The sequence below is a fragment of the Chiroxiphia lanceolata genome, chromosome 1 (genome assembly GCF_009829145.1).
Source record: "Chiroxiphia lanceolata isolate bChiLan1 chromosome 1, bChiLan1.pri, whole genome shotgun sequence".
NCBI lineage: Eukaryota > Metazoa > Chordata > Aves > Passeriformes > Pipridae > Chiroxiphia > Chiroxiphia lanceolata.
The window spans coordinates 92,020,904-92,048,861 of record NC_045637.1 but is presented as its reverse complement, the minus strand read 5'-3'; the positions used below and the strand labels follow the sequence as shown (position 1 = coordinate 92,048,861).

Below are 27,958 nucleotides of genomic sequence, written 5' to 3'. Positions count from 1 at the left end.
TCCATGGTGTAAAATACAGATTTAATTTCCAAATAAGTGAATGGTAAACTGTAATTGTATCATGTGCAAAAAACCACTCAGAACATATGAAACAGTAGTCACAGATTTTACAGTCAAGATGTTCCCTTTCTGGTTTTCCAAATTGTAGCAGAAGATACCAAAGAGTAAAACAAATAAAATACTGTCTTCATAATTGACTCAGCTAGGGATATATTGGTGGGAGATGGATCCAGATCTCTCTCTCTCTTTTTTTTTTAATGGTGAATTTTTATGTTCTCACTCATCCTGTGAGTTCTACCTAACAAGCTTTTGATGTGCTCTTATTTCCACAGGCCAAGGCTGCAAGCACAAAGGAAGTTTGCTCAGTCCCAGCCAAACAGTCCCAGCACAACTCCAATAAAGGTAGTGGAGCCGTTGTTACCCCCTCCTGCCACTCAGATTTCTGACCTCTCCAAAAGGAAGCCCAAGACAGAAGATTTTCTCACTTTCCTCTGTCTTCGAGGTAGGTGTCTCGCAGCAGCCTTGGGGGACAGTCTCATTCACAGAACCGGCCGTGGCACCACACACTGACCAGCAGCTCGACAAATGTACACTTGAATACACTGCGTGTATTTCAACTCTCAGCAATTTGACTGTATCTGCAGCAGGAGCATTTGAGTTCATGGTTCTAAAGATCGTAAAATGAGGCTGGTAACAGTGCAAAAAGAAATTTCTTTTATGCTTGGCTCTCTGTTATCCTGAATGGATTATTGTCTAGCTCTGTTAAGTCCTCCCCATCCTCCTTGTTTTGTCTGACTATAAACTGAAGGACTGCTTAACTTGCCTGAGTACTTGTTCCTTCCTGCAAGAGGAGAAATCTGGTTGGAAATTCCCCTTCTCTACCTACTCACTGTCCTTTGTTGTTCACTCTGAACGAGGCTTTTCATGTGATGTGGGTAGAGGGGTTGCCATTGTTCTTGACTGCCTCAGGAGCCAGATTGTTCCTGTGGTGATAATTAAAACAGGTGAGCTCCTCCACACTGCAACCCAAGTACAAACGAGGCATCTGAAATTGTAGAGAGAGATGCCTGAATTAGCTCATAGTAACAGGTGTTTGAGCCTGGCTGGTGCATGTCTGCAAGCCTGCATGTCAGACCTGGGGACCCAAGTGTGAGCTACAGCGGACTGTCTGGATTAAGCTAAAGAAGGAGACCTTACCTGAGTTAGTACTGTCCATGGCCCTGTGTGCCAGGTCATCTACTGAATATAGCATCTTTCAGTTTAATTTCCCAGTTGTCATATTAGCTCTTGTGGTATGTTTGTTTTCTGGCAGGTGCACTCCCTCCTTTTAGTCACTGCTCCATCCTTGATGTGCTGGAATGATGCCTCTTGCTGTTGTTTTGTCCCCTTACCTGCTGAAAGGGTGTGAATTTGTTCCAAATAGGGTTTGTCTGCAAAAGTCTTACCTAGTGGGTTGAATCTTTCAAAGCTTGTGTTTGACTTCCCCTTTCTGGTGCTGAGGTCTCTGTCTCATCTGTGAGCAGCAGTGATCAACACAACCCATAGCTTCCTGCTGAGGCTTTCTTACCTTAATGAAGTGCAGTTTGATTTCTTTTTACTTCTCTTCTGTGAGATTTTAGGCTAGTGGTACCTTTGGACTGGTTGCTAATTTATCCATCTTGAGTCACATCTATTACGGAGCCTCCATTCTGTTGAGACTTCTGGTAAAGCGGGTTGGTGGAGGGGATAGAGGGGGGTGATTTGCTAGCTTTTGTGGTTTTTTAAAGGATTGTAAGGAGCAGAATCTAATGGAGTTTAAAGTGGCATCACGGTCCTCTGAAATTTAATCTGTGTAAATGTATTTCTAATTTAGTGTGTGGTGAGGTTGATCATTCTGTTGGCAGCATGTCACTGCTGTGATCTGGGCCAACTGCCACAGTTGTTGGTGGGAAGATTCAGATGGGGGTTGTGTGTGTGTGTGTGTGTGTGAGCACACATGGCTGCATTCACACACTTGTTTCTACTGCTTGCTAACTAAGCATGAGTTATTTATAGCTCTGAAGGCACTTACACTTATAGAAAGGAAACCTGTATGGGGGTGTCACTTATCTCCATTTTTATTTCCTAGTCTCTTAGCATTCTGGTTTAACAACGCAAATGGGAAGCACGAGTACTTTTGTCCTATTCCAATGCTTCATGTTGTTGTTTTTGTTTTTGTTTTTTTTTATTTTAATCAATGGCTGTTTGGCTCTTGCACCTGTAATTTTCTTCTTTGTTATTCATCTGTGGCATAATTGATGTTTTGTACTGTCAATTAAGAACTTACAATTCATTCCTAATTTCTTCAGTATGCAGGAGTACTCGCATGTTTCAGACAGCACATGCATTCAGACAGCAAGATCACAATTACTATTATATTAAAAGCCACAAAAGAAAATCTGCTCTGAGTACCACACATGGCATGTACATGGTCTGCTTAAACAGCCTGAAGAAAAGCAGAAAGGGGAAGCTGTTGGCTTTGTTTCAGCACCTCCACAAGCTTATTGCTCCATCACCCCTGTAAAAAGCCTAAAAAGAGATGGGGGAACCTTCTTGGACATCTGCTACATAGATGCTCCTCTGTGGAGGAGCAGGAGAGTGCTGTGGCTTGGAGGAAGTAGGAGTGGGGTTGTTCCAACTGGTATTAACATGGTTCTGGCTTCTGTGCCTGGAATGCTGTGTCCTTCAGAAGGTCCTGGTTGTCTGAGGTTGTGCCCATTTGGCCTCTTGAGAGGTTTAGCTCCAGGTGGTTCTCTCTTTTGATGTGCCCTGTGGAAAAAAAAAGGAAGTGGAAGATGGTACATCCAGCTCCATAAAGGTCCCACAAATGGTTTTCCAGGGCACTGGCAGGCTTAGTTTGGTGCTGTTCTTCTGATGGTACCTAGTGAGCTTGGAGAGGGAAGAGACAGCAGCTTATTTAAACCCTGCATGGGGAAGACTTGTGATATTTTTGGAAGGGGTTTGTTTTGATATGGAACCTCTGTGCTATTATTTATTGAACTGTCGAGGGATTCAGAATTCTTTGCATGGTGGGACATGTGGTTGTTTTGACTTCTGTCCAGATGCATCTGTCCAGCCCTGGCACTTTCACAATGGAATGTGACATGCAATTGCATGGAAATATGAGCTCACTGACAGGGTTGAAGTTCAACACTTCAAAAATTTTAAGTGTAGTAGTGATAAGATCCAGGACAGTAAATCCCTGTATTTGCTTAATTTAAAGAAAAAACCCATTAAGTTAGAACTATCTTAGGTCCTAGTCCTTCAAAATGTTCGGGTGATATAGTCACTGCATTCACAATGAAAGCTTTTTTTTCAGCAGGGGGGTCTTCTCCAAGACTGGTGGTAGAGCAGCTCTGTGGTCATGTCTCTCTCCTTGTCCCGTCACACCCAGCAGCAGTGTCAGAAGCACAGTGTAAATTTGTCAGAATTTACACTGATTCACAGAATCATGAATCCTTAAAGTTAGAAAAGACCCTCACGATAGCCAAGTCCAGCCTTTGACCAAATACCACCATGTCAGCATGTACTTTCATTTTCTATTTTTAAATAGAGAAATTTAAAAATCCCATCACCACTACAAATTCAGTCTTCATTGCTCTTGTGGGGTTTATTTTAAGTGGGAGCGGCTGCATTCGATCAGTGATGGAGCAATATTATCATGCAACAGTGTGGAAGAAAGGCCCTTGACATGTGTAAGGTCCCATACTAAGGAGAAGAAGTCCCATTTAGCTGTCCTGCTACATGTAAGAAAATCTAGTGATTCAAATAATTTTTATGTACCTACCCCCCTAATTTCAAAGGGAAATAATTTAACCAAGATGACCAGCTTGGTTTCATTATTCAGAATACTAAGGCTGTAGACATATTTTTAATTAGTTTGTTTTTTAAACTCTTGATTCGATAATACAATGTACTAATTACTTCTTGAAAGGTAATTGGAGCAGAGTGAAAAAGCTGTAACAGTTGATGGATACCTGAGCACCCTGGAATACATCTAATTGACCAGACTTGGCAAGGCTGCCCTGCCTTCTATTATTTTTAAATCCTTCTTTTTAAAAAGTGTGGGGGTTTTTTATTTTATTAAATTGTGACCTAGAATTTCCAGAAGAAGGAAGGGAATAGCACAGATATCTCTGAAGTGTTTGTCTGCAGTGTTCTTATCTTTAAATAGCTTCTTTGAAGGAGCCTGTATGCCCTTTGCCAGAGGCATAATTAGTATCTTTCAGCAGCGTGTAGATACAAGTGTGTCATCTCTGTGTGGTTGTACAACAGCTTTCACTTTTACTGTATTTTCTGCCTCTGATCATATTTTTCTTAATAGCTTCTGTTACAGTGCATTTAAGCTACCTTTGCTCTCTGTAATTATTTACGGGTTAAAATATCGCGAGTCAAATAATAACAGGTTAAAGGAGGAAGGAGAAACAACTCCCTGGGAGCAATAGATCTTTGGCAAAAGTTGATAACAGGAAGGCTATGATTAGGAGACTACATTTTAAGAAGTTTTCCCATGATCAATTTTCTAATTAAGCTGAGCCTCTGGGACTTACGTGCTAGAGAATTTCAGGGATTCCTAAATAAAGATGGTTTAATTGAGATCTCACAAATTGAGTTTTCAGGTTCTTCTATTCTGCAAAATGTGTGATTGTTCTTTTTATTTGAGTACTGTGCTGAGTTAATGATCTGATGATTTATTACAATGGGGCAAAATCAAAATAAAAAATTTCACTATAGCATGTTTGTCTGAACTTCAGTAACTTTTAACTCCCAGTGCTCCAGTCCTCTCACAGTTTGCTTTTAAATAGACATTTTATTCTTTTAAACACCTGTGTTTGGGTGGTAGGCTCAAGGAGCTTTGATCCCAGTCTTCTCCTTGGAGTCTTGATAGGAGAGGTTGAATAGGTGTCAGTTGATACCTGCAAAGATTTTCCTTTACAACCGGAGAGACCCCAAAACCAAAACTTGCGGGCTCTTGAGTTTGGGCATGTTAGAAAACAACTGTATCTTTTAACAAGGCAGAAGATATGTTTGCCTGCTAGTTCAGTGTCAGTAGGTACACTGTACTTTGAGAGCTGCTGACTGCATCAATCACGTTCTTGAAGCACCAGCCTTCCCAGGGAGCACATTGCCACCGTGGAGACATGCTCACCACATCAGAGTAAGCAGATTCAATAGTACAACAAGTTGATTAGGCTGGAAGCAAAGCAGTGAAATGCTGATGCTGTCCAAACAAAAAAAAAAGAGCTTTTTTGCAGTCTGGGTTAGTTTCTGTAACTCAAAAATAGTATTACAACACGCAGATGTACAATAATTTGTTGGAAGAAGAGTTTTTATTGATTTGCTGTTCAATAATTTAGTATTTGAAACTAAAATTTTAGAATGGATTGAAAAGAGGTGTTAAATCTGAATTGCACAAACCATTTAATAAAAATAACTTTGCATTTTGTAACTGTAATCTCACAATTTTTAAGTTCTTTTTTAAAGTTAGGAGTAATATCAAAGTATAGAATATAGGATATTTCTCATGTGCAACCATTTAGGCCACCTGTGGAATATCCTACTCTGAACCAGTAAGTAACTCTCATGGTGGTTTAGGACAAGAGTAATTTAATCACTGTTGGCAGGAAGAAGTGATTATGTAGGTTCACAGTGAGCAAGATGTGTAAAGTACGCAGAGAGAGCCTAGTGACCACCACCACGGCATTGTTCCTTCCCAGGGGAATAGAGTGCTGCTGGAGGGCCAGACCTCCAGGCACATGAAAATGTTACTTCATAGCACTGTGTGTCCACTGGGAGATTTAAGAGGTGCTGAAGCAAGATAGAGTATCCTGTGTGGAGTACTACAGCTGAATCAAAATTTTTTCTTGCTCTTCCAGTTTTTGAGTGCCTTTCTGATGTTAATGATTCCAATATCTACCTCTGCAAAAAGCCACAGGATGAAGTTAACTGACTGAAATGGGAGACTAATCTTGAGGTTTAGCCTTTGTATTTGCCACAGACTCACTCTGAGTCCCTCAGCAAGCTGCTTAGTTTTTTGTAAAATGAGGATAAATATTTAAGTCTGTATAAAATCAACCTAGCGGGATGGTGATTATGGATGAACTACTGGCATAAAATCTGAGTGAGGCAATGGCAGCAGCAGTTCAAAACCTCGCTGCCCAGGTAGGCAGTGTAAAGTATTCTGGCAAAGGCAATTCCTGCTCTTCATGCCAACCAGAAAACTGTGAGCCTCCTTCTGTAACCTGTGAATATTCCATAGGTTCAGTGTTTCTCCAAAAGACTTATTTTGTGCTAGGAATGGGGCCCAGAATCTCTTAGATATAAAACAGTAGCTTTTTGGGAATGGTGGAGGGAAATGTAAAGTTGGGGATTGAAGTGTATGTGGAAGGGGTTGGTTTTGAGGTACACTGTAAAATCTAGTCAGGTTAGTGGAGGTAAATGGCCTTGAGATTGTTGGATATGAATTGTAGATTTGAGAAGCACTCCTGATTTTTTTAATATTGAGTACTCTATTAGTCTGGTGTGTGTTTTGTTAAGTTTGGAAAGTGAACCTTTTTTTTCTTTCTGCCAGAGTTTCACGCATTTCCCCACCCTTACTCCATTTCCCTTGAAAAGGAAAAATTTTCTTTGGCTTTTTGGTTTTAGCTCTACTACTTCGAAGAACAGACCAAGAAGAAAATGGGCTTTATGTTGCTACACTAGTTGATAAGTTAGCCATAACACTAGGCACCTTGTGATTCGTGCAATGACAGGGGAGGGAAGAGTTTGGGCATCACTGTGTTTGAGCTCTGTTTTGTTTCTGTATTTGGGATGGCCTTTTCCTCCCTCTCGCTCAGGCACCAGGGAGCTCCCTCTGGGGTTGTTCCTCACAAGTGAAGTACAATTGCTCTTTCCTTTAGAGTTTATGCAGTTTGTTCTCCTTTAGCCTTGCTTGGTAAAACAACCACAAAGTGTGGGCATAAATGACATTTGTTTGCACTTCAGGGACTTGGTGTTGTCCTGCCAAAATGTAATAAGTAGGACATACAACAAATGAGAAGCAGGCCCTAAATTTTAAGCATTGAGATGCCAGCACATCAGGAGCATTTGAGAGGCAAGGTTTTTCCACCTGCATACAGCCGCAAAATGAGGCTGCGTGTTGGAGAAGCCAAACCTCTGGACGTGGCTTGTTGTAGGGCTTGGCATGCCATGTGTTTATTGGGGCAGGCTTAAGTCCCACATACCTTGACCTGCCTTGTGCTTAAATCATTCTGATGTCTTAAATTGTTTTAGGATTTTTCCAAAGCCCATCTGGGTTATGTTTAATTGTTAGGAGGAAAAAAAAAGAGAGGAGCTAGAGGGGGAGTTGGTGTAAATAATTCATGCAGAAGAATCCTCCAATTTTGCAGAAACCACAGCCCAAATTACAGAGAAGACTCTTGGATTGAGATGATTTTTGTTGTGGTTGTAACATACCAGGGCTTGAATCCTGTCCAGATGAAAACATTTGGTTTGTACTTCAGTAAATATTGCAGAAACACTGCCAGCTAATTCTGAAGAGTAATGAAATAGTATTTTTGGCAAAGCACATGCACTTTCCATACTTCTGATTCCACTCTTCAGATCCAAATTCAGAGGGTTTTTTAATGTGTTTAACTAGTCCAAGACAAAAGTTAATGTAATTTAATGAGAAACAAAACATATCGTAATTTAGGAGGGAAAACTACACATTCATCAAACAATAATAAAAAAATCCCTTAATAACCTCATTAGTCAAATAAAATGGCTGAAAAAGAGTATAGTTTATTCTATTAATCAGGCACTTGCTGCTGAGGTCAATGCATCTGTGTGTACAGGCTGTGTAAGCATCAGTTCTGCCTACTGGTAGTAGAAAGCCTTAATTTTTCATATGCAAAGGGTAGTGTCTTCCCAGGAAAACTGCTAAAAGCAGCACCATGACTTAAAAAAAAGGAATTTTACTTTGTACTTACTGTTGTATAAGCATCAAATTATTATAACGGAGGGCATGAAATACATTTGTCATCCTTTCATATGCATTACACCACACTTTGTGTGTAGTTGTGGTAATCATTTTTCCTACATAGTTAGGTTTTCTTTTGTGTGGTCTCACAATAGGAGGGAAGACAAAAATACTCAAGAGAGAATTTCAATAATGACACTGTAGATTCTGATGGAAACAGTTGCCAAACATACTTAAAATCTAATTTTTTTAAAGAGCTGAGTGTTCTCCCTTTTTGTAATAATTCATAGCTCACTGTAACCATGATGAGTGATTCTAGAAAGGACAACTCACCATTAATGATTTTCTCAATATTTGCCACACACAGTGGTATCTTATCATAGGAGCAGTAATTCCTGCTCTCTAGTGAGGAGAGGGTAGCTGGGGTTCTGTCAACTGTCCAGGTTTTCTGTATGGCTTGCAATCCCTTAGTCAGCCATGGAACTTTGTTTAAAAATTGTTCAAAAAGCCATAAAAAATTGTTCAAAATAACACTATGAGGGCCAGCTTTGGTAATTTGGCCTTTCCCCAGTGACTGGGAGGAGGGGAAGAGGGCTGGGAAATTCCCTCCAGGTTTCTACCTGGCTTTGGCGTAGCTTTTCTGCTCTCTACTGTGAGACTTGTTGAACAAGAAAGGGTGAGTGGCACATGTCCAGATGAGGGCAGCAGGTCGACAGCACTGTCAGACAGATACCTTGTATTGAGCAGCTTTAACAGGAGTGTCCTTCCTGCTTTGCTGTATTTGTTACTATTGAATGTCAGTAATTCTTTCAGTATCTTCCTTCTCCCATTGCTCCTGCATCTTGTGTCCATCTGCTAATGTACTTCTCGCCACTTGCCTCTTTCTGCAGCCCCAGCACATCTAGCCCCTCCCTTCTTCTGCTCTGCTGCTGTTGCTGCATGCTCTTTCTCACAGCTTACTGCTTCTGCCATGGCTTCTCCTTCCTTCCCAACATTTTTCAAGTGCCTCATCCAGATCTTTGCTGATGGCACATGCTTTTGTGCAAATACTGATGCAAAACAAATCAGCTGTCTTGAGGGGAAAAGAAAAGCATTTAGGAATTGTGTGCCTAGACATCATCAGGACAGAATGTAAAATGTGCAGCTTCTACACGAGTGGAAACATACTGCATTTAATGTTTTGTTTCATAACATAAAGTGATATATTATGCTACACATTCAATAAGAAAAAGTGTGCATAGAAATTTTCCAAATCTCTTCTTGAGAGCTTGTAACATTACATTACAGTTACAGCTTTATTAATGGACTTTAATTTCCTTAGTCTGGGATTTTAATCTGAATCAGTTCCCTGATCCAATTCACCACATGGCCTCACAAAAAAATTATACTGCCACAGTTGAGGTGGTGGCACCGGAATAAGAACAAGAGGCCAGATGGAGGTAGATGTTCTGTAGACTGTTTCTGATGCCAAGAAAAATGTCCACACGGCTACTAACAGTCTAGATGGTTCCTTGTATGAAATGTCTTCTAAATAAGTGGTGAGAAGTCAAATATAATTTCTAGTTGCCATCAGATTTGCTGAGTGAGCAGGCTTTTCAGGCACCTGCTGATCGGGTACATGGCAGGGTGGATTCCTCTATGTGGAAGGTTGCTCGTGTGCTTTCCCTAAGTGCTGCAGGGCTCCTCCTCTGCTCTCCCCTTCATCCACTGCAATCAATGCCCGTGGTAGCAGCTGCCTGCACAACTTGGGGGCTCCCAGCACAGAAGGAGACTTGTAAAATTCAATACAGCCACAGGCTCTCATAACCCTTTCACATATATTTCTGCTGTTTTCTTGGGGATGGAGAGCAAGGAAATGGGGAATTACATACCTAGAGTACTGAGACCTGGCAGGCACCACCTCCCAGGCCCAGATGTTGCCCTCTATCTGGAGCACTGCAGCTCTTCTCTTTTGCTGTTGGTTATTGATTAAATTCTAATGTCACTCTTTAGGTTGCCCTCGGTAGGCTTTGAGAATCATACTCTGATGCTAGTGAGGGCAAGAAGAAGAGGAGGAATAATACTTGACTCTTGCTGCCTGGCTGGCAAATATATGCAAGAAGGACCCAGCGTAGCTGCCCTGTGGGTTTCTATTGCTGAGTGCATCCAGACAAAGACAAAAACATGCAGAATAGTGTTCTGTAAAGTTAAAATATCATGTGTGTGTATGTATGCATCTGGCGAACCTGCATTTTTCCTTATTCTCATGCCATTTTGGAGGGCCGTCATACATAATTTTCATTGTAAAACGTACATCATTTTCATGATAAATATCTGTTATACATGGAGAAACCTGAGAGCAACAACTCTGAACTGTAAGGAAAACCACCATGTTCTTAACTTGTGATGAAGATAGGCCAGATTTACAAGGAAAGGCAATATATTTTATTTGACCAGCTGATACAGTTGGAAAAAACAAACCAGCTCTTGAGCGCACATTCTTCGCATCTCCAGTGGTCTTGACCATTCATGACTACAGTAACAGTACTTAGTATTGTTTATATTAGCTTTGAGTAGCAAATGGGGTCCCCTGTAGAGATAGGCTGTGGCATCATATGCACATCCTGTCTGGTCTCAGAGAGGATGACGCATATTTAGGACAGGAATCATTATAATAATAAAGAAGGTGAGTGATCACGTAGCTTACGTTCTTTACAGTGCAGCTTTGCTCGTATGAGTTTCATTAGTTCTTCAGTCATGAGGTCAGAGTATTATTTCCATAAGAGGAGTTTTGAGTGAGGGTTCTTAGCTCTTATCTTGGTGTAAAGCAGCAATGCACATAAACCACTCACAAGTTAGGTGTTGTCTAATAAACATAATTGTCTTTCTTTTAGTTTGAATGAAATCACAGTATACTTACAGCCTTGTCTTCCCTTCAGTTTGCTCATAAAGGGAATTTGTAGTATCTTGAGCTTGAACAGCCTGTTTCAATATTTTAAATCAGTGTTTTCTCAGCCTTTTGGACATGTTTAGATACATAGCCTTAAAGTGAAAATGGTTTTAACCAGTTTAACGCATAGTTGTGAACAAATTATTTGAGGCTGTTCCAGAACTGAAATCATATTATAAAAGATAATGATAAAAATAGTTTTAATATAAAATATAAGCAAGAAAACTCAGAGCTTTTAGATTTCTTTCAGCGTCTTCCATCCATAACAATGCTTAAATAGAACAAAAATGTGCAAGTCCAGACTTTTCTTCTTTCCTTCTGTTTGGCAAGTCAAGTTTAATAAATATGTAGGAAAAGCTGATGAGAAGGAGGGGAGGAGACCCAGACTGAACGCCAGCTTTTCTCCAAGGTCTCATATTGCAGAGCACTTAGATCAATAAAAAGAGGGTTAGCAGGACTCTCCTGTGTTATTGGATGTTGCTAGTCTAATTTCTCTGGAAATATACTTCCCAAGCAGTCCCAGCTGTCCCAGGAATTCAGTTTAACCATTGTTGTTCATAGTTCTTGATGGGAAAGAATTAAAAAATGTCATTCTGACAGAAGATTTATGCACTGAGATTACAACAGTTGAATACCAGGAGTTAGGTGAACTTTGTGCCTGCTCTCAGACTTGGTAGGACTTTCCCTCCTTTCTAAGCAGAATGACAGAGCACTGTATTTTATTCTGTGCTTTAATAAAAAGGAAGGAAAAAAAAGATTGCTATTGTAATAACAACATTTGCATTGCAGATGATGCTTTTTTTGCTGGTAGCTGTTGAAAGCTACTGCCAAAAAAGCTTTCGATTGTAGGGAAGATGAAGCTTAGAGATCAGACACTGTATCTAGTCTCGTATTTTAGTGTCTCAGAAGGATAAATTTTCTGACTGTTTCTCTAATTATAATAGGGAGATTTCAGTCTGTGTTTGAATCTGATTTTGAGGGTTCCTAACAGTGAGTTTCTTTTATGCCATCATTTGTCAATGCACTGATGATGTCAGACTTCAGATTCTGCTAAGAACTGATGCTCTTGTGTCCAGCTTCTGAATCCATACTACACATAGGGTACCTAGATGGAAGAAAAAAACAATTTATTTTTTAGGCAGCACTATCTTAGAGTAACTGTTTTAGAGTCTTCTAGTTAGTTGCTATTGAGACTTAAAACTCCCCTCTGAGCAGAAGAATTAATGTGCCTGTGCCTTTCACCACCTTTTACCTGCTATGGTTAATTGCTCTGAGCATGCCAAAAAGTTCTAGGCTTGCATACAAATGTGAAGATTTTTTGTTTCTGTAAGTTGCTACAGCTTCCATGCCATGAAATATGTCAGCAGTCTTAATTTGGTCATTAGTCTATATAAATATGAAGGTTGTGGCATGCAAAAGCCTTTCCCCCTAGGATAGCCATATGTGTCCATACGTTTATGACTAGGTTGGATGGATTAATATGTACACTGTTTTGGGGGGAAGAATCATCATGCCCTCGGTGCTGCTGTAGTGTTTCTTGTAGCTGTCCAAGGGCCACCACTCATGCACAGCACAGGATGCTGGTGAGGAGTTTCTCTCTGTGTTTCCCAAAGGCAGCCACAGTTCCAAAGGGGCTCTTATAGAGGCCAAGAGCAAAGGTCTTTACAGGTGGGGGTTAAGCCCCACAGAGCCACTCATTCACTTCCCCCTCAGTGGGATGGAGGAGAGAGTTGGAAGGATCAATCTAAGAAAACTCATGGGTTGAGATAAAAACAGTTTAATACATAAAGCAAAAGCTGCAAACAAAGCCCAACAAGGAATTCGCTACGTACCATTGGCAGGCAGGTGTTCAACCATGCCCAGGAAAGTAGAGCTCCATCACATATTAATGGTTGCTTGGAAAGACAAACGCTGTAACTCTGAATGTCCCCCCCTCCTTCATCCTTCTTTCCCTAGCTTGTATTGCTGAGAGTGATGTCATATGCTCTGGAATATCTGTTTGGCCAGTTGGGCTCAGATGTCCTGGCTGTGTCCCCTCCCAAATTCTTGCACACCCCAGCTGCTTGCTGGCAGAGCAGCATGAAAAATAGGGGCAAAAAATGCCTCGACGCTGTGCAAGCACTGCTCAGCAATGGGCAAAAACATCCCATTGTTATCAACCCTGTTTAGAGCACAAATCCAAAACATAGCCCCATTCCAGCTACTATGAGGAAAATTAACTCCATCCCTATCAAAACCAGTATAGTTAGGAAAGGATGATTCATCGCAGAAACAACCCATCCCAGTTTTTGTGCCATATTTAGGTATCCATTCATTAAAATGTAATTTTTATAGTTACATATATTTTGTACAAAGCTGATGGGAGCAGAAAGTACACAATCTCCAAAAAAGCTTTAGTTAGTTGTTGGCAATGGCAACACCAACAGCTCAAAACCAACAAAACACAGAATTGCAGTTCTGAAGAGCTTGAAGCCAGAAGTGCTTCCTAAGGAAGCACCAGCCAAATAGCCACTACCTTGTGTTGTTGGTCTGTAGCTCAGTTCTCTTTGTCTTTTTGTTTTATTTAGCTACAGGAAAATAACTAACTGAAGCGATGAGTTGCCATTATCCACATCTGTTGACTCTATTTTTTCCCTTTCTTTACCAAAAATTCTTTCCTTGGGAGTAAGTAGAAGGCTCCTAGGGCACGTGTCCCTCCAGGGGATAGACAGAGACTCATTTTCAATAGAATGATATTGGGCACAAGGTGTCCGTTAGTTGTCAGCAGTATTTGTACATTTAAAAATCATGGGAGTATCATGGGAAGTAATCAAGAGAAGCAACATCCTCAAGAGGAGCACACAGGGAATCAGGAGCCCTTTGCTCTTTTTTCTCCTTTGCCAGGAATCTGCTAGGCAAATAGGCATCTCAGTGTCTCGGTTTTTCTCTTTGTTTCACACTGCAGAATGCTGCAAAATATTGTGTGCAGTACTGTAGAGGTCTTCAAAGCATTGTGAAGTTTAAATGCTAATGCTTTATTGTAATGATAACCTAAAAATATTGCCATGGTGCAGATTGGTTTTTTTTGTTCTTTTTTCTTCTGTTTGGAAAAGCTGTAAGCTTCTAGTTGTGTGTTAAGACTTCAGTAAGGCACTTGAGCACGCATTTGAAATTAAGCATGTGCATTAGTCCTTTTCCTGAATACACAAAGCTATTAATTAGGGCTTATAGCAAGACTGTTTGATTGTCTGAAGTATGAATAGAATGTGCTTGAGGGGGGGAGAACCCCGCTTTTCACATGCGTATCCTGTTGGTAAAAACTAATAAATAAAAACCCTCTAGTTAGTCATGCACTAGTGTGACCTTCCATCTCTGAGTCCCTCTCTTCCCTTGCTGTGCATGACACTAAAGTAGGTTATGATCAATATGGTTAGATCAGTAAGTGAATGTAATGATGCTGATGGGCCATTTCTTTATAATGATCAGGTTCTCCAGCCCTGCCCAGCAACATGGTATATTTTGGAAGCTCTCAGGATGATGAGGATGAAGAAGAGGAGGAGGAGGAGACAGAAGACACAAAAACAGCCACAAACAATGCTTCATCATCATGCCAGTCAACCCCTAGGAAAGGAAAAACGCATAAACAAGTACCAAATGGGCAAGGTAGGTCCTAAATAGTGCTGTTCTCCTACACCCCTAGTAAAGACATACATGAGCTGAATGTGCTCAATCCTTCTCTGTTCTTCTGTATCTGAGTGAAAAAGTGATGGAGTGAGAGGTAGTGTTAGCATTGTGTGCCTTAACCTGTTTCTTCTGACAGTCTGAACTCTATGGCAGAACTATAACTGCAGGGCTGGAATTATACACACACACACACACACACACACACACACACACACACACACATATATATAAATGTGGGGGTCTCTTTCTCCATGTAACAAGCGATAGGACCAGAGGAAATGGCCTCAAGTTGTGCCAGGCAGGGTTTAGACTGGATATTAGGAAGAATTTCTTCACTGAAAGGGTTGTCAAGGCTGCCCAAGGAAGTGGTTGAGTCACTGTCCCTGGAGGTATTTAAAAGTCATGTAGACATGACACTTGGGGACATGGTTTAGTGATGAACTTGGCTGTGTTAGGTTTACAGTTGGACTCGAGGATCTTAGAGGTCTTTTCCAGCCTAAGCAATCCTGTGATTCTGTGAGATAGTTAGATAGACAGATATATGCATACACAGACATATACTGGAGTTATACACACATCCACATATATGTATAGACAACCAGTCACTCTCTCTGGCTTTTTTGTGACTAACATTTAATTTCAAATAATTTTATTTTATCAAAGCTAAATAAAATACAAGCCTCCATAAGTGATATCAAAATGCATGTCATGGGCAACACTTAATTTTTCACATGCAGTATTGAGACCACAGTATCTTAACCACAAAGTTATTACATTCATGTTCTTGATTGAAAGATTTTATGGAAAAAACTTTTTCAAATCAGTTATTTCTTTGCAAATCAGTAAAAGCTGCATTCATTACACAGTGTGTCATGTCCTTGGGTCATGTCCTTGTGCCATATCTTGAAAAATGGATCTGTGTGTATTGCAACATCACCTAGTATAGAATGGAAGACCTAAAAACCATGCTGAAAATTTTAAGCCTGCTGTAATGCTCCACTGTAATGCCAATGTCCTGTGTGTTGTGGTTCTCTCTCCATCAAGAGGTCTTGTATTATAATAACTCTTTGCCATCTCTGCTTGACATAATTTCAAAATGTAGCCTGCTCTCTCTGTTCCCTTTTTTGGTATTAGTTTACCATGAAAATCTTTCTTTCTAGTGATCGCCCCTTCAGCTCTTCCCCTTTTAGTAGGAGGACTGAGAGGAAGGTCTCTCTACAGTGAACTTTTTGAGGGATGATTGTGACCTGTGCTTGCTTTTTTTTTGTTCGTTCATGCTACTCTGCTCTGAAGAAGAGATTAGTAGATCCCAATTACTTCACTGTGCTAATCCTCATCTCCACTTTTCAAAAGGGAGTTTTCTATAAAAGGGTGCCTTTGTTGCATACGGCAGAATTTTTTTTTCATGACTGTGTCTGAATCTGGTTTTATTGCACACCCAAGCTCAAAAACTCACTTTTTGCGAACAATTTGTGGAGAATTGCGTGCAGATGTTATGTCTAATAGCATTTCAGCTGTCAGCTGTGACCAGGAGCTTTAGTGCTGTACTAGCCATAGATCAAAACTTAGCACTTAGGATTGATTTCTAAATAAGCCCCCCAGAATAACAGGCACGAAACTCTACATATGGAAAATGAGATTGCATGTAACAGAACTGCTCCCTTAGAGTTTTAAATGTGATATATCATTACAAAAGGAGCTCATCATGTTCCTTGAGAATGTCCCAGATGGCAGACACTTTGAAATTAGCTCAAAACCAGAGACACCTGAAATCTTAATTGGGGGTAAGTAAAGGCAAACATAATGAGCCATCTAATGGCTTCATAATCTTTATCAATATAGATCAGAGTGAGAGTGAATGAAGCTGCTACTTTAATAGAGCTGCAAAAGACCTTTATAAAATACATAGGAGACAATGTGAGATGTTTTGACAAAGGTGACGAAACAGGAATTCCCAGAGAAGGCAGCTGCTGCTTCTTCATCATTGTAATTTCTTTTTTTCTTCTTCTCTCTCTTTTTTTTTTAATTAAAATTTCCTTACCCAGGGGTGTTCCCATTTTTCAGTGTCTGTTATGTTGGTTGACAGCCAATAGTATTTTTTGTTTCATGTGAATAAAGTAGGTTCTGGTTCATGTGTGTCTGTTTTAAATGAGACCACACACAAAGGCAGACCAGGGACGGGTGCAGCAAATGAACTTAATCTAGCGTGAGAGTCTATTTTTAATGAATTAAAGTCTTTTGTTTTTAATATACAATGTGTAGTCAAGCACTTTGGACCTGAAAATGCTAAGCATTTGCTATGACATACAACAACAAAGGTCCAGAGCTTGATTAATGTTATTAGACAGTGTCAAATGATTGCTTTCTACTAAATGGGGGCCAGAACAACTTTTCTGGGCGAAGTCATTTGTCAATATCCTCTTCTGATCCCAATATAGGGCATTATTAAGGTTGCACACCAAACTGTTTGTTATAACCAAGCCTGTTGAGACACCTTTTGGGCAGCTAACTCAATCGAGAATGCCCAAGTATGAATGGGAAGAACATATAATAACACGTGGCATAGCTTGCTGCACAAGATGTAATTAGCTCAACTGACGTGTTGCCTTCCAACCTTACTGCTTACATAGATATATTTAAAGCACTGAATTGTTACCTGTGCCTTTTCATCCTCTTTTCATAGTACTTCTGATTTGCTGCACACGTATCCAGCTGTTAAAGAGCAAAGTAAAATGTTTGGCAGGAGAAGTGTTTTCCCCTGCATTCATGGGAGTGTGTAAAAGGATATGTAACAATGTGCAAATCTTTCCAGGGAGGTACTGAGTCTAAATTACATATCCCTGCTGCTCAGAGGAAATTCCAAGTTGTAGGTAAGAGGGTAGGCTTAGATCTCTGTTCCTTTAAAATTAATTCTTTGAATTCCTCACAACTAAATAAATCCTAGTTTGATTTCATTCTGTGGCACAATGGAAGGTTTTCTCTTCAGGGTCCTGAAGAAAAATATTTGCAGGTGCCAAATGTTTTTCTAGGCAGGCTGTGTTAGAGAGCTGGAAGATGCAGTTAGGGAATTGTTGAGTTACCGGTCCCATCACAAGAGCAAAAGAGGATGGGCATTGCTCTACTTGAAAGGGCTTGTGGATTGGAAAAGTGCCTCAGGAGGAGCAGTGTACACAGATACAGTTGCATAGACAACTTTGAAATTGCATGCAGGAGACTACAGTTCCTCTAATAATGGTTGGCTAATTCTCTCAAGAGGAATGATTGCAGAATTAGATGTTTCTCACACCAGCACAGCCGCTCAAAGGTGGAGAGAAGGCGCTTCTGGGCCAGCATACCTGGGAAAGTCCTGTTTGTCTTTGGATGCCTGACACTGACAATTAAGTTCTAATTTACATCTAGGAAAACACAATTAGCCATCGTCATTTGTAACCGGACTTTTGCATGAGGGGAAATCTGGTCTCCTTAACTGGAACAAACCAGCTCCAGTGTGCCAGAAAACCTATGGGTCAGAAATGGTTACTGGTTCATGCTGTGTTTTGTGAACATGGTGAGATAAAAACTTCTCTGCATGACTTTTGGCTGAAATGAGCAGGGGAGAAAATTGTATAGGCCTTTTTTATTTTCCCTCTTGGGGCTCAAATTTCAAAACAAGATCTGGCAGTAGCACATAGTAAGCAGGCATTGCTAGAAATACTATACTCTGCTTTAGTGCTGTCTTACTCACTAGAAACACAAAAGAATGTTTCACTTCTCAATTTGCAATGGATAATTTAGCAGAGTAATTTCCTTACGTGTGTAGTAGTACAAAGAAGATGCAGGAAATGATCGTAGATAGCTTTTTTCTTATTTCAAGATAGAGTTCAATGCAGTGTTTGTATATTTTGGGCTTAAATGGCATATATTTTACATACATTACTGTTTGAGTGTGTTGTGAGAAAATTTTAATTTGTGGTTGCAATTCTTTATTTAGTTTTGTTTTTAACTAAATTTGGTATTTGTGGGTGGGTACATAAGACAGAGGCTTAGGCTTACACATATTTTTTAGTGAAATAAATCCTGGAGAGGTAAACATTTATAAGAAAAATATTTTTTGCATCCAGCTAAAATGCAGAATGAGAAAATTTCAGGCAGAATGCTACAATAGTTAATGGGTAGGCAATTATTTTGATGATTTACAGCCTTTTGTTGAAATACCATGGAACCAGTAATTGTTGCAATAAACATTTTTTCACATTTAATTTTTCTGCAAAAATATGTAACACGAAAATTACCCGGTTTGCAGTAATTTACATATTTAAATATGCAAATCAGGCACAACACATTTGGGGATTTGTGGATTTTCAGTAGCTAGATGTATGACCTGTGGAGAAGAATAGGGGAGCTGGAAGTTGCTCAGAAAAAAATTGAATTGTTATCCTGGTGCGAGACTCGTGGTAACAGACAGACACTTCTTGTATGGACTTGCTGCTTAGTGAGTGACCCTTTTGATGTTGTTTGTGTCGTAATGGTTAGGTGAGAGTAATGAATTTGTGCTGAGACGAGACACTTGGTATTGAATTTTTGCAAACAGTGGCATGGTGTCTCATACCAATAGCTCTGCTCCCACTGGCCTAATGTATTCCTGTGACTGTAGGGTTTCAACTGTGTTATTGATGGTGTCAAAAAGAAATTCAGTGTTACCTATCTGCCATGGTTCTCCTGTTTGCCTTCTGTTAGCATGCAGCTATGGAAATTTTGTTGTGATGTTGTCCGCTGAGAAATTGCATTGTGTTGCATTAGGACTTCCGGAGAAGTGCAGAAAGAGCAGTACCACATGTTTTCATATGATGTTGTGTTGGCCTTTTCTTCTGAAGTATGCCTTTGCTCCTGACTCTTGAGTGGGTAGATCATGTTGAGGGGCTCCAGAAGACAGCTTCTTTCTCTGGAAATGGTGTATATAAGTCCGAACATACCCAACATTTAAGGAAAACAGTTGGCAGTATTAAAATACTGTGTTTTATGGAAGTAGATGATTGTTTTAGTTCCTTTGGGAGGGGAAAAGAATTATTGCCTGGGTCCTTTAACTCAGTTTGAGAGCCACATAAATGTTTTCACAGTGACTTAAAACTGAATTAAAGCCAGAGCAAGAATGTTTTTGTACAGTAACGGATACTTAATGCCAGAAAGTTGATTAATATTACATCTCTTTGCCAAACACGATCTATGTAACAACATGAGGTTTGCATTGGAATAGCTGGCTCGGATTCACAATATTGGCAAGGCTCCCTTTTCGCCTTCTAAAAACAAAACTTCTCCCTTTCACTCTTATCTTCCCTCTCTGTTTTGGATGGTTTTATGAATGCACAATCACTTGCTTTATGGAGCACAAGATCTGCAACATGCAGCGTATGTGTACATGTATGGTTCACATGCTTTCATCTTCCAGACACTGGCGTACGGCAGAAAGGTTCAGTACTCTTCTGTCCATGTTAAACTTCCCCAGTTATTGTAAGTGTAAAGCATATCAAGCGCAGGAATAATCTCCAGGAGGGCTTGGGAAAGAAAGCTTTACCCATGGAGTCAACAGTTGTCTGAACCTAGTCCAGTAAGTAATTCTGCTGCTTACACAGTGAAAGCCTGATTACTGCACGTATTATAAATTAGCTTCTGAAAGGCTGGCTGGCTGTATCCTGTAAAATGTTTGTGTGCAAATTAATTTGTAGGAATACTTCTGAAAATTGCTGAAAACATGTTATGTTTATCGCTCGCTACAGTGTCAATTCCTGTAGTAAATGCTTATTTAATCTGTAGTAATTGAGCACATCTGTGGCTTTCCTTGACCAAAAATTTATTTAGACATTGTTATAGCTGCACCTAATCCACACAAGATTTGCAGTTTGCATTGGTTTTTGTAGAGATTCTTTATCACGGTTTTAAATGAGATACCCCCAAGTCCCTGTATAGGATCCTGCGTGAATATTGGTGCCAGGGGTCTAGTTCCCCTGATGCAGAGAGCACTGTGATGCATCCATGGGGATCACGCCTGCCATAAGGTTTTCCTCTGCTGCCATAAATTATATCAGTGGTTTAAAAACCCCCAGTGCTTGTGAGTTGTGAATGTAGTGGTTCAGTTTCTTTGCGTTTGATCATCACTGCTAACCAAAAGGTCCACAAGTATTTCACTCCGGGACTCTTATTGTTTCAGCTTAATAATAATAGTAATTGCTTTGGAGGAGGAGCATTTTGAGAATAAGCTTTCAGATGGATTTATTCTATTTGGAGTGTCTGAACACTAATAATTTACTTGCACTTTTAATTATGTGTTAGTAATGCTCTTACCTTTAACTAAAAGCTGTTCTGGAAATATAGAGTTGGTTAAGGTAGCATAAAATAATCGTAATTCAAGAGGACAAAGGATTTCTGCTTCAGGAATGTTAGTTTCACCACTCATGTGGGTTAGACTTTTTTTTCTGTCTATTTTTTAATGAAATTATTGCTTCAAGGATGAAACCTTTGTCAACTACACTCTAGCAAGGAAATAAAGGGAGCAGAACATTGGATATTGCGCCTGTCAGAGTTATCACTAACATGGGAGATTGTAGCTGGGACATACGTGCATCTGGGGTTAGTAAAGCATAAGGTTACATATTTTCTAATTTTCAGAGTGCTTCAGAAATATTTAAAAGCTGTCAGATGTGAAGGAGAATGCAATTTGCTGCATAAGAAGACACAAAAGAATTAGTAATAATTTCATTGTTTAATCAGATTTGGTCTCAGAGTTTTATTTTATTTATTGCAGAGGTTTGGGGGTTTACTGTTTCTCGTGAGAAGTGGGTGTTTGTTTTATCATCAGTTACTCTTCAACAATGAGATTTCTTGGGGGGGATTTTTGGGCTTTCGTGATGGTTTCATCTTTTCACTGAAACATCTTACTTTCTGTATTGTACTAAATATCTTATCGTCTAAATAACTTGCTTCAGCATTTTTAGTCAGATGAGAACAAAGTCATAGTCTTGGGGATTCCCCCTCCCTTAAATGCTTGGCTTGTGGTAGTATTTTGTAATTACCCAAGTGAACATTTCGATACTTGTTCACATAATATGTTTGTGAATTTTTCAGAACTTACTATTGCAGAAAGGTTTTATACCCATCTATCTGGATATAGCGGTTATCTAGGTGTTGGAAGAAACAAACACTGATTTTTATAGAAACTGATACCATCTACTGTTTGACTAGAGACAGCTGGGCTAGAACTGTTTTGCATCTACATCTCCTTTTATTGTGTTTTCAGACTTTAAGCTTTTTGAGCTTTTCTTGTGAGACTGAACATTTTTTCTCTCCTGTTTCTCTCTTCTCCCTTTCAAGAATCTTACAAATTAAGACAAAAGATAATTACTCAGAGGGTAAAACTGGCAGGGTTCCCACGACACTTAAAATTAATGAGCTGTTGCATATAAAATATACCTTGTCTCATGTTCACTTTTTTGTGTGTGTGTGAACCATAGAAGTGCGTAATTTGGCTTTTTGGCTGTGTTTTCTGTTTTAGTAATCTCAGGTTTATAAAGTGGCAACTGATTACAGAAAACTAATCTCTCTGACTTAATGTTTCCGTAGGAGCAGATCAGTATATACAATGTGTTCCCTCCAAAGGAAGATATCACTCGCAATGATAAAATACATATTAACAAAGCTGCCATTGGTTGTTTGTGCTATGTCTTATTAAAAATAAATAGTTGTGCTTTGTGCATCTGTCGTGCCTTCCATCTGATGTGAGAACTCCTTACAAAGGAGGATAAATGTATTGTCATGTACTTCCTGATAGGAGTTGGCAATTATTATCAGTTCCATCACTAGAAATGAGACACGAAGGGTTATGTGACTTTCATTGAAATCCCCGAGAAATCCTTGGCTGGCTGGGGCAGCGCCAGTTGTTCCTGAGCTCATGAGTGACAGAGCCATGGGGAAATTTATAGTGACTTCACTGCCGACAGCTTTTTTCTCATTCTTACTCTGTTTATGCAGTGGGGAAGGAAGAGAGGAAGAAAAGCAATTGCAATTTTTTCTTTTTTACATAATCTGCTTCAACACTTGTGACTGACTGAGTAAGTGACCTGAAAATCAAATTTGTCAATAGTTTGCTGGAGTTTCAGCTGTTGGAGGTGCTGTGGGAAGCTAGATAGCTGGTTGGGAGGATTTGGAGGTAGGTGTCTACTTAGAAGCAGCTTATCTGCCCCTCTTCTGTCCAGTAGGACAGTTGTTTTATTACTACTGTTACTGCTGCTACTACTCATTTACAAAATGAGATAAGAAGGTATGTTATTGTCATGTTTAGTGACAAAAGAAGACTTTTGTTTCACAGGAAAACAGTAACTTAATTCATTTATTTACTATTCCCAAACAGATGGTGCGTGTTGTGTGTAATAAAAAAGATTTTTACATACTTGTGCTGTTAAGTATTTATGAAGTTTCTTATTTACATCCTTTCCTAAACCATGGCAAAAAAAAAAGCAGAGGTAGAAATCAAGAGTAGATGAGTAGAAGACAGGAGGGCACCTACCATTGTGGGTGTTGGATCATAAGCCTTGTGGACGTCTGTCAAGTGCTTCACTGAAGAGGGGGCATCACTCACATGAATTTCTCACATTTTTGATTAACAAACAGATAAATGTGATGTGGGGTTCTTTTAACCTCAGTTTTTCATCTTCCCTGACAACAAAAGAGCAGTGACTATTCTTAAATAAATTCTGCAGAGGGACAGGAAAAAAACTTGCTTGTATACATTCGCATAATATTTATTGTACAAAAAATAATGGTTTCTGTTCCATGCTTTCTTCTCTCTTCACTTCATTAGAAGGCTACAGTGCTCAGCTTAGGTCCCAGCATTACTTTGTATGACACATTCCAAAATGGTTTTAGTATTCTCCTTTCTTTGCAGAAGTACCTTTTTCTATTTGCAGTTTTCTGCTATAGGCAAACTGCTGTCAGTTTGATTCAGCAGTTTGGATATTGATAAAAACAAAACATGCTTTTTCATGGAATGTTTCCTTTCCTCTACACTGGTGTATAAAATAAAAATAAATCTTTTTTCTGTTTAGGTTATATTTAGAATTCACTCACTGCGATAGCAAAAAAAGATAAAACTGTCATAAATAAAAATAAAACTCATAATTCTAAATTTAGGTCAATCAAAACAATAATATACGTTGTATGTTTTAATTTGGCTATTGAAGATAATATGTGTTAACAAGCAAGGGAAATATTTTAGTAAATCTGTTCATGCAAAGAAATATGCAAAATAGTGCTTAGATTACTGATTTAATTTTAAATATAAGAAGACATTTACTAAATATCCAACACTGAGAGCAGAGAAAGTTGGGATGTTTTGAATGAAGTGTTTGGTCTTGTATATTTTTTTGTTTTCTTTTTTTTCCTCAGTAACCTGATTTTCTCTCTTCTCAGTTTTCAATGGGTCCAGCAAATCATCGAAGGAGAAAGAACCTGCTCAGAAACACAAAAGCAAAGAGGCCACACCAGGGAAGGAGAGGAACAGTGAACATAAGGCTGAGAGTCGAAAAGACCAGGCTGCTGCTAATCACCATCCTACTACAAACACTGGCTCCTCTACGAAAGGGCTCACTGCTAACAACCACCACACTCTTCATAGATCGGCTCAGGACTTAAGGAAACAGGTAATGAATTGTACTCTACTGTGAACACATGGGAAACACAGACTTTTAAGGTTCTAAACTCCTTTTTCCACTGCTTTGTCTAGATTGAGCATGGGAATCCTTAAAAGCATGCTCTGGAGACATCAGGGAGTTAATTTTCAGTGCAAGAGAGAGAAAGAAGGAAAAAAGAAAAGTATACGTATGTGGGAAGTCAGTATTATAAAGCATGCTTTACAAGCCTGTATTTATGTTATCTGCTATATACATATGAAAGAGTAGAGTTCACATCACTATTTATGAAACCTCTCTGACTGGTACTCTTGCTGGCCTCCATGCTGACAGTGCCAAGGCTGGCAGCACGTGGAAGAGCAAATTGGTTTTGTGTGCAGCTGGTCTGCTTGGGTTATCTCGGTGGCTCACCGGCATTGTAAGAGAACCTCATATTGCACTTGGGTGCTTTGTCTTGCATACGGGCAGCACAAACGTTGGAGTCTGGGAAAAAACATTTTGCCCAATGCATAAAGAAGTTGCTCCAGAATATTGCCTCTTTCACAGTGGATATACCAGGTGGGAGAAATTTTTTGATTCATGTTCCTAGGTTGAAAGCTAGCAAAAAAAATCAGCAAGAGATTTGTTTCAGCCCAACTTGAATTCTGGTGTGGAAGTTAAGCAGACCAGTCTTTCAGCGCTTGTGACTGGCATTTGGACAGGATTTGTCTTCATCTATTTTTGATGATTGGGTCAAAGGGCTCCTAAAATAGCAGCTGTCAAATAAGGTTTTACAAAAGACTTTCAAAATCCCCAGTTAGTGTCCTTATTCAGTCTGGGGCTGGGTTAGCAGAATACCTGCTCTACTGCAATGCAGTACAGAAAGCTTGTTGCTCTTACTCCTTTTAAGTTTTTTTTGTTTATTTGGTTAATTCTCAGTGGGCCAATTAGAGACAGTCTTTATTTGCTGGCATCTAAAGGTTTTTCTTCTAAGTAGGCTGATCTTGCCTGGTTCTTTATGCACCATGGCAATTTTCCCTTATCTAGTCATCAGCTTGAATGTCTGTCTTCTTTTGCATCCTTTTGGATTTCTTTTTTGTATTTGCCAGCATCGTATAGTCCTTGCTGTGACATGCTCTGTCATGAGCTCTTTGTGTTGAACAAGTTTCCCAAAATGTAAGGATGCACATCTTAATTCTTTTAACTTACTGGAACACTTGTGTGAAATACTTTAAAGTTGTATCATCAAAGTCTGAATGGTTAAAATTGTTGTGAAAGTCAACTGCTGTCACTTGTGAAGGTAGTTCTGAAAGGAAAAAGACAGATGTAGAACAATTTGTCCACCATCCAAGTAGTTTTGCTTTGTAGAGTATTAGATGTTTTCAATTGTGCTACGCAAAACAGAGAAAAATTTTAAAGCAATGCAGTACAACCAACAGTCACACCACACACACACACCTCGCAAAAGGCAGTCCTCAAGCTTCAGAAAATAAGGAGGTTGTAAGTTGAGATGATGACTTTTTTTCTTTTTTTTCATAAAAGAAGGTTAGGCAGCTAAATTTTCTTCTGTAACCCACAGTAGCATAAGTACTTTCTTACCAATTTAAATGAAAATGTGGCTCTAACTAATTAAAGGTGGATTATACATTTTGCCTGACGGAAAGACTTAGCTTTGTCCAAAACCTTAGATTTATCAGTTATGTGATGTTGGTAAATTTCCTGCTGTTGTCCTGAAACTTTGACTTTTTCAGTATTTTCCCAAAGGAGACTTGTTTGCCTGGGGTGCCAGCCACATGTTCCTCCTTTTTCCACTATGCTTTTGCTCTTTGATGGCTGCTTTTACATGGTTTATCTGTGTGTGTGTTTGTTTTGTGTGTGTTTGGTCTTATAGAAAATAAAGGCAGAATAGTGGAAATTACCAGATTTTATTTATTGACCCCTCTCTTTTTCTGTTTTTCTACCTTTCCTTTCCTGGTGAACCCTTGCAGTTGTCACGTGTTCCTTATCTCTCTTTCTTCGTCCTTTGCCATCTTTCCAAATCCTGTACTTCAAAAGGGTTGTGGGCAAAGGAAATGTAGTTCAATGGGGCCCTCTCTTGGCCTAATATGGTAATTTAGCTCTGCAAAACTCATCAGCACAGAACTATTTTTATGAATGAATTTGAGATTGGTTGCATAACTTGAATTTCTTTGGGACCAAAACTGTTGTTAGTGTTGCTAAAGTTGCTCTTATCACTGTGGTTTTTATCTAGCAGATTGTTTGTTGGTTTTATTTTTTTGTGTATGCTTTTGGAGGCTGGATCCTAGGTGCAGTGCAGAGGTGTGTACGTAGACCAGTTCAAACCCAACAAACCAATTGCTGCAAGACTGTGCTGGTCCCCTTTGTCTTTTAAAAGACAACAAAATTTAAAATCCATGTTTTACTGCAGGGCAAGTGTTCAGTAAAGCAGAGAAAAGAGTGGTCTGAAGACAAATATATGTCATCAAAACTGAGAATACAGCTGAAAGCAAAGATTATTCATATCCCTAATTTCACCTTTAGCTCAAGACTTTGAGTCATGTGAGCCTAACGTCAGTCACTTTATTACTACAAGGTGACACAGCTAGTGGGTGAAGGAAAGGCTGTGGATGGTGTCTACCTGAACTTCAGCAAAGCCATTGACACCATCTCCCACAGCATACCAGGAATGTGTAGAAGGTAATAACTGACCAGCCAGAATTTCATACTGGTCAATGTGAAATCCTAAATCCACCTGTTGCTTCAATGACTGGCTATGGCCATGTTGTTTTTTCCACTTTTTTTTTTCCAACTGGAGGACATTTGTTGTAGCCGGTTCCACTTTGAAGTGTTTTCTGTTCTGCTCTATACGGTACGACTGTATCTTAAGCATTATGTCTTCCTCTCTGAAAAAAAAGTCAAAAATGCCTCTGGGCGTTTGGTGAGGGAGGAGGGAGAAGTGTTTGAAAACCATCGTGTTGTGTCTGCTGTAGAAAGATTATAGTTCTGAGGAAGTTTCCAGCAGTGTTTCATCCTTGTGGGGTCTCCTTGATTAGCAACGAGAAAGGAATAAGTGCATTCCATATGGTACTCTCAAAACCAAGTGTTCTCTATTTCAGGACCTGCTCATCATTGATAACTTCACCAAGTTTGAATAAAAACTCAAAATATTGAGCTTACCATCTGGGATTGGAGGTTAGATAGCTGAAGCTTATGTACCTGTTCAGTTCAAGATTTGGCCTTGAGAGATCTAAACGTTTGATGTGTGGAGATATTCTAACCACTAAACAGTTGCTGATTTTTTGTTGAATTCAGTTTGTAACTTGGCAGTTTTAGTTCTTGCCTAAAGCTTATGATGCTGACGGCATGTTTTCCTTTGAATAGGAGAAGCTGTGAGAATCTTGCCTTTCTCCATGAACACTTGTTTTGTTCTCAGCCCCTGTGTCACCATCCTTTGCTGAAGGGGTGCCCTGGGTGGCCCTTCAGACTTCTTCAGGAAAGATCATAGGTAGGCTGGAGTGACAAGGTGCCTCCACACAGTCTGAGTGGTCACTCTTGGGGTGTTGTCTTGAATGTACCTGACAGCACAATAATACAGCTATAGCCTCCTGAAACCTTCTGAAAACCTCCTGTAGAGGAGGCTCCACAACATCCACTGACAGCTTCTTCCCGTGTTTTCCTTTTCTACTAATGAACAAGCTTTTCTACTTGTGCCTCAGATCATTGCTGTTAAAGGGCTTTTTTGACCTCTCACTT

The 27,958-nt window shown here is 39.6% G+C and overlaps 1 protein-coding gene across 4 annotated transcripts in view; it reads left to right on the top strand.

Annotated features, from left to right (window-relative positions):
- The window catches only part of JARID2 (jumonji and AT-rich interaction domain containing 2), a 214,933-nt gene that overhangs the window by 154,542 nt on the left and 32,433 nt on the right, over window positions 1-27,958 (top strand). For all 4 annotated transcript variants that reach the window (XM_032674683.1, XM_032674662.1, XM_032674673.1 and 1 more), the window contains exons 4-6: window positions 333-502; window positions 14,373-14,549; window positions 24,009-24,238. In XM_032674683.1, the coding sequence (XP_032530574.1) occupies window positions 14,396-14,549; window positions 24,009-24,238 (384 nt within the window). In that variant the 5' untranslated portion in view covers window positions 333-502; window positions 14,373-14,395. The remainder of the gene's footprint in view (window positions 1-332; window positions 503-14,372; window positions 14,550-24,008; window positions 24,239-27,958) is intronic.